Consider the following 7,713-nt stretch of genomic DNA (forward strand, 5'->3'; position numbering starts at 1 on the left):
AAGAAGAAAGTCATATACATCTCAGATGACTTGAGGGTGTGTAAATCATGGGGTAATTTTCAATTTTGGCTGAACTATCTCTTTAAATGAACTTGTTTTAAATGTTTTGTTTGAATATATTTTTTTCTCTTTCTTCTAGCTGGGGTCGACCATCTCCATGTATTAATTCAGGTCCTGGTTGCAGCGCTCGTTCTGATTGCTCTGGTGGTGGGAGGGATTTATCTGTATCGTAGGCGGAGCTTCGGCTCCACGGGCGCCTATGAGAGCGCTCGGTACAGCCGCACTAACTCCAACCCCTCCGAAGAAGCTGAAAAAAACATTCTCGTTTCAGACATGGAGTTAAACGAACAGGGCGAATAATGCTGGATATGTTCGAACTGATTCGAAACACCTAGGGAAAAAATCTGCTACGGCAGCAACTGACTGAGAGAATTTACGTTTAAAGAAAAAATGAGCTGCGGTTTTGTTTTTCTGTTTATTTTTCCAGAGACATTGAAAGAGCTGTGTAGAGCGCAGCAGATGATCAACCAAAATGAGAGGCAAAACTCTTTCACATCCATCTAAGCCTGTCAACCAATCAAATTACACCATCTCAGAGAAGCTGTTTGGATTGGCTAGTGTGGAATATTGTTTTTTTGTTTGTTTTTATCCGGTTATGCATATTTTTTCAAGTCCTTTATGTCATAGTTATTCTTTAGTGCCAAAGGGAACAATGTCCCCCCGAAAAAAAATCACATTGACTTGAGAGCGCACAACCACAAACTACAAGGTAACACCACAACAGTATTTTTTTTAGACTGTGACTTATTTCTTGTGATTTTTTTGTTGCTGTTTTTCAAAATTTGTGCAGCTGAATTTGTTCTCTGGGTCAGAATTCAGGTCTCTCATGGATCAGTCTGAAAATGATAATCATAATAATTACACATCAAATGAAACGATGCTATGTTTGAGGTTCAGTGGTGCGGAACCAGAAGAAAAAAGCTACGGACAGAAATAGACAGATGAAAGTGCATGAGAATGAGCCTGCCACAAGCACCGCAGTATCTCTCTCTCTAATCACATGGTGAACACAGAGCTGCCCAACAGGAAGTCTGACCTCACTGTAACGGTCTGCTTGATCTCAGCTGGTATGATGAGCTCATGTAAAAGCTGAATCCAAACAGTACAGAGAATGAAACCTAAACTAAGTTCTTTTAACTCTACTTTCTCTCATTCTTTTCAGCTCTTAACTTTTCCCTATTTTCTTGCCCTCCTTTTTTTTTTTCTTTCGGCTCTTGGCAAGGCCTTGAGGTGAAACGGTGCTGTGGCCAGCTGCGGAATGTCGAGTCAGCGAGTGAAGCAGATCTGGAACCAATCAGGAAACAGGAACGATGAGGGTAAGGCAGGAGAGAGAGAGAGAGAATAGAGAAGGTTGAATGAATTTTTCAAGGGTTAAGGAAGGAGAAGATAGAGAGAAGGAGACAGTAAGAGGTGGGATTTGCTACGGAATGGGACGTTAGGTGAGCAGGAGTTATGGGAAGCGCTGGCGACCGAAAGGGGAGTTACGTTACTGCTCTCTGCTGGATATTTGCACAAATAGCTGATCTAAGAGCGTTTTTAGTGCTGTGGATAGGTTGGCCAAAGAAATCAAGTCAAAATGTTATTACAAATGGGTTTAGTTGCATAGATTGTTGCCATTACGTTCTTCATAGATTTATTTCGCAACATTTTAAGGAACAATTTAGATTTTGTGTATTGCCTTAAGAGAATAGTTCACTCAAAAATGAAAATTTGTTTAAAATTGATCTCATTCTCGGGCCAGTTGTTCAAAAAATTTGATCTGGATTTGGAAATTCTATATTTTGCTATCCAGGATTTTACTTTTGGGCCAGTTTTTCAAAGCAAATTTGGATTAGATCACCCTGATCCAGATACACACTTTTTCAAAAATTCCAGTGATTTGCTTTCTAGTTTTGCATTGCATTTACACAAAAAAAACACTTCTGACTTGTCCATCTCTGATGATTGTGCCAATGTAGTTTACAATCAGTGATTAAAAAAAACTTTACATTAAATATATTATATATATTATTGGGGATATATTACATGTTAAAATGTTGTATTTTTTGGACAAGTTTTATTACATTTTTGTTTCTGAAATCCACCCTTCTGCTGGGATCAGAATTATCCTTTTTTTTATCAGAAGTATTACTTACTAAAACATTGAACAACACAAACTGAGGATTTTAAAATCAAGGTTAGATTTTGTGATCTAACCTTTTTTTTCTTTTTGAACAAACCATTTTCAAGATTTGATCCAATCCGATGGCCAAAATCTTCTCAGATTTCTTTTGAACAATCTTCTTTTGAAGATGTAGATGAACATTAGAACAGATTTGGAGAAATTAAGCATTGCATCACTTGCCCACCAATCGACCCTCTGCAGTGAATGGGTGCCGTCAGAATGAAAGTCTAAAACGCTGATAAAAACATCACAAGAATCCACAGTAATCTACACTCTTTAAAATAAAGGTGCTTTAAAAGGTTCTTCAAGTGATGCCATATATGACCCTGGAGCACAAAACCAGTCTTAAGTCGCTGGGGTATATTTGTAGCAATAGCCAAAAATACATTGTATGGGTCAAAATTATTGATTTTTCTTTTATGTCAAAAATCATTAGCAAATTAAGTAAAGATCATGTTCCATGAAGATTTTTTGTAAAATTCCTACTGTAAACCTATCAAAATGTAATTTTTGATTAGTAATATGCATTGCTAAGAACTTAATTTGGACAACTTTAAAGGTGATTTTCTCAGTATTTTGATTTTTTGCACCCTTAGATTTCAGATTTTCAAATAGATGTGTCTCGACCAAATATTGTCCTATCCTAGCAAACCATACATCAATAGAAAGCTTATTTATTGAGCTTTCATGTGATGTATATATCTCATTTTTGTAAAATTTAACCTTATGACTGGTTTTGTGGTCCAGGGTCACATATAAGAATTTTTGGTTCCACAAAGAACCATTCAGTCAAAGGTTCTCTAAAGAACCATCTCTTTCTTACCTTTTTATAATCTGAAGAACCTTATTTGCCACAAAGAACCTTTTGTAAAACAGAAACGTTCTTCAGATGTGAAGGAAACATTTAGACAAAAAGGTTCTTCCATGGCATCACGAAGCACCTTTATTTTTAAGAGTGTACACGACTCCAGTCCATGAGTTAACACATTGTGAAGCGAAAAGGTGCATGTTTGAAAGAAACAAGACCTTTTTTTAAAGCAGTATTATGAGTAGAGGATTTTTAAAAGTTTAGAAGTTAAACCTGTCCTAATGATTCATTTGGTTCTTCATTTGTTTCATTACTTGATGGACTGGAGTCGTGTGGATTACTTGTGGATTGTTGTGATGTTTTAATCAGCTCTCATTCTGACGGCACCCATTCACTGCAGGGAATCCAATGATAAGAGTGGACGATTGAAAGCCAAATTTCTCCAAATCTGTTCCGATGCAGAAACAAACACATCAGGTTGGCCTGAGGGCGTTTTTTTTAGCAAATTTGCATTTTTGCCTGAACTATTCTTTAGAAAAGTAGTATTTGCCAGTGCAAAACTTGTCATAATGATGTTGTTTTTTTTTGTTTTGTATTGTTTTTGTGCATTTCTATGCAGTTGCTTACTCAAAAGAGCTTACCTCCAAGTTCCAATGATAGTCTAATAGTTTAATATTCAGGCTTAGGAGTTTGTTCAGATCCCTACGTATGAGGAATAACAATAGTCATTCTTGTTTTAGCAAACACCACTAATAATCCATAACCAGTGCTTCCATATATCCATACTACATTTACTCGCAAGCCTGTTTTCAGAGAGCTACTGTAGGTGGCACCAGTTCAGCACTTATAGACTATTCTTTACTTTAAACTTTCTTGCTTACTGTTAAAACTTCATTTTTGCTTAGTATTTGAGTTATATCTATGACGGTAGATTTGTATGAGATGGCCTGTAATATCGTTATAAGAAAGGACTTGAACATGCAGTTAATTTCATCAGAAGTAAAGCGTAATATGCAGTACAACATTTTGAAATGACATGTTTGACTATAACCATAAAGATCATACAGAGCATCAGATCATGTGATTTCATCATATAAATAGGCTGTGATATCACACACAGCCGTCAGGACATTTGCACATGCGCTTATGCAATTATCAGATTTGTGAAACAGTTTGTATGAGAGCTTTAGATTGATTTAGCCCTCAACAAATAGAAAGTGAGAAACACTTTTTATGACTGAATGATAGAACGAAATGAATCATCTTCAGTCCCTGTGAAGACAATGAAAAATGTTCTTTTTATGTTTGTTTTGAATATTTTGTTTTATGAATTTGCTTTAAAAAAAATAAAGAATATGTTTGCTATGTGACTGCTAGAAAAAAAAAAGATTGCCTTGATAGTATCCAGAGTTATGCATTTAAGCGATTTATAAAATGGAATGATATTTTGAAACTTTATATGAATACTTGTGGGATGTGGATTTCCAAATCTGTTTGAGCAATTGCACTAAACAGTATGTGTCGCAAGGGGGCAGAGTTTGCTTTTAAATATTCTCATCAATAATGAAGGACGGGATGGAAATGTATCCTTGAGTTTTCGTCAGGGTTTATAAATATATATACACTACCGTTCAAAAATTTGTGGTTAGTAAGATTTTGTGAAATTAAATGAACACTTGTATTCAGAAAGGACGCATTAAAGTGATTTTAAATGACTGTAAAGACATTTATAATGTTACGAAAGTTTTCCATTTTAAATTGCTGTTCTTTTGAACTTTTGAACAGTTCAACAAAGAACCTGAGAAAAAAACAGCTCAACTGTTTTCTACATTGGTAATAATAATAAACGTTATGTGAGCAGCAAATCAGCCTATTAGAATGATTTCTGAAGTGGCACTGAATAGCCTACTGGCGAAATGATGCTAAAAATTCAGCTTTGTCATCACAGGAATAAATGACATTTTGAAATATATTCAAATAGAAAAGAGCCGTTTTGAATGTTAATAGTATTTCCAATATGACTGTTTTTACAGTATTTTGATCAAATAAATGCAGGCCCAGTGAGCAAAGAAAGCGGTTTGGATATATTAGTGAACGTGTTTTGTGTGACTGTAAAATAGATCATTTCGCCTGAGTGACAGTTAATTTCAGATTTGTCTTCCACTACTTGTATGTGTGTGTATCTGTGCTAAATTCCCAAATCTCGAAACCAATCAAACAGAAGTGCCTGTTTCAGCACTGTGTAGGTTCCCAGAAAAAGTGCTGAGCTTCCTTTATTCTCTTTCATTTGGCAGATGTTTTTCATCTAGAGAATCATACAATACCCAGAGTGCAGTGATAATATCAGTGGAGCTTTGCGCAAGGTCACAATCCTGCCGACAAAAAACTGCGGGCTCTCACTTTATGGGTCGTTCCTAAACATTTACCTTCGAATAAGCTGCCAAAATGTGTAGCAGCCTTTAGCTAATGGCGTCTAGCAGCGAGGGCTGTGCTAACCAGCCAAACCTTGAACATTTGGTGAATCTGCGAAGCAGGTAATGTTATTAGCTGATACACTCAAATTACCCAAATATCAATGGCTTTGTTGGTACTTTGCTTCTTTGAACTGATTTTTATCACAGAAAAATGCAGGATTCATATTATTTTATCCACCTTTGCCTTCTCGTAAAAGTAGCCCTGCTGAAAAAAACAGCTAATTCCAGCCTAGGCTGGTTGGCTGGTCTTAGCTGGTTTAAACTGGAAGTAGCTGGTTTAAGCTGGTCTCCCAGCCTGGCCAGGCTGGTCAGGCTGGTTTTAGCTGGTGGTTTCCCAGCCTGACCAGCTAAGACCAGCCTGACCAGCCTGGCCAGGCTGGAAAAGTGGCCAAAACCCCTCTAAAACCAGCCTGCCTTCCAGCTATGACCAGCTAAAACCAGGCTAGTTGACCAGCTAAAACCAGCCAACCAGCCTAGGCTGGTTTTAGCTGGTTTTTTCACCAGGGAGGCGCGGCAATTTGTAAATTTTATGTCTCTTGCTTAAAGGAGTAGTTCACTTTCAGAACAAAAATTTACAGGTAATGTTCTCACCCCCTTGTCATCCAAGATGTTCATGTCTTTCTTTCTTCAGTCGTAAAGAAATTATGTTTTATGAGAAAAACATTTCAGGATTTCTCTCCATATAATGGACTTCTATGGTGCCCCCGAGTTTTAACTTCCAAAATGCAGTTTAAATGCAGCTTCAAAGGGCTCTAAATGATCCCAGCTGAGGAAGAAGGGTCTTATCTAACGAAACGATCGGTTATTTTCTAAAAACATTTACAATTTATATACTTTTTAATCTCTACACAGAGTTCACACAGAGCTAGACAAGATGAGCATTTGAGGTTACAAGGTATGTAAATTGTAATTTTTTTTTTAGAAAATAACCAACCGTTTTTCTAAATAAGACCCTTCTTTCCTCAGCTGGGATCATTTAGAGCCCTTTGAAGCTGCATTTTGGAAGTTCAAACTCGGGGGCACCATAGAAGTCCATTATATGGAGAGAAATCCTGAAATGTTTTACTCAAAAAACATAATTTCCTTATGACTGAAGAAAAAAAGACATGAACATCTTGGATGACAAGGGGGTGAGAACATTATCTGTAAATTTTTGTTCTGAAAGTTAACTACTCCTTTAAGGTCAGGGTTGCCAGTTTTTCACAACAAAACCCAACCAATTGCTACTCAAAACTATCCCAAAAGTAGCCCAATTGTGTTTCGAGGGCAGTACCTCGGTAAAAATTGCGTTCCAGGGGGTAAAATACACATTTTGTGATGGGGTTTCTCTGGTAAAATTAGCATTCCAGGGGCTAAATATTACGTTATTGGGGTTGCTTCAACCCGCGGACATGAAAAACAACTCGCGGCAACAGTATAAAAGTAGCCTAATTCCGCCGACTTGGCAACATTGCTTAAGGTCTCATCTGCGTCCAGCAATTTTTAGCTGTACAAAACAAATCGCTTTGCTACTTAATATTGCAAATTAATGTGTTTTACCATATTATTTTATGTATTATGTTAATTATGAGCACACAGTTTTACCGTTTACTGCAAGTTGTTATTTTTTTCCCCTATTTCCCTATAGATTGTTTTCACGACACTCATCAGTTGGCCATATTGGCAGCACTGAATGTAAACAATGCCACTGAACCGAATGAAACTCGCATATTTTGCTGAGTATTCCTGCAGAAAATGGTCAAGTATTGTCATGTTTTGGGCTGTACTATATATATCAGCTGGACCGGGAAAAACATTTGGAGTACTACAGACTGCCAAAAGTTATAACAAATCAAGGAGAAGAGTGCAAAAAAAAAAAAAAACGAGGAACAAAAGGCATTTGTGTTTGGCAACTAAACCAGGATTTTCAGAGCAAGAATTTTGACAACATTCATGATTGTTCTTATCATTTGCGATTAGGTAGGTGAAATATGTGACCCTGGACCACAAAACCAGTCTTAAGTCGCTGGGGTATATTTGTAGCAATAGCCAAAAATACATTGCATGGGTCAAAATTTTAGATTTTTCTTTTATGCCAAAAATCATTAAGAAATTAAGTTAAGTTCATGTTCCATGAAGATTTTTTGTAAAATTCCTACTGTAAACATATCAAAATGTAATTTTTGATTTGTAATATGCATTGTTAAGAACCTAATTTGGACAACTTT

The 7,713-nt window shown here is 36.6% G+C and overlaps 1 protein-coding gene across 1 annotated transcript in view; it reads left to right on the forward strand.

The window, feature by feature from the left end:
- Positions 1–4,402, forward strand: part of mrc2 (mannose receptor, C-type 2) — a 45,482-nt gene extending 41,080 nt beyond the window's left edge. Inside the window, exon 28 of the mRNA XM_073832653.1 lies at positions 140–4,402. Within this exon, the coding sequence (XP_073688754.1) occupies positions 140–360 (221 nt within the window). The 3' untranslated portion in view covers positions 361–4,402. The remainder of the gene's footprint in view (positions 1–139) is intronic.
- Positions 4,403–7,713: the final 3,311 nt, after the last annotated feature.

Source organism: Garra rufa, chromosome 1, assembly GCF_049309525.1.
Source record: "Garra rufa chromosome 1, GarRuf1.0, whole genome shotgun sequence".
In the NCBI taxonomy this organism is placed as follows: Eukaryota; Metazoa; Chordata; class Actinopteri; order Cypriniformes; family Cyprinidae; genus Garra; species Garra rufa.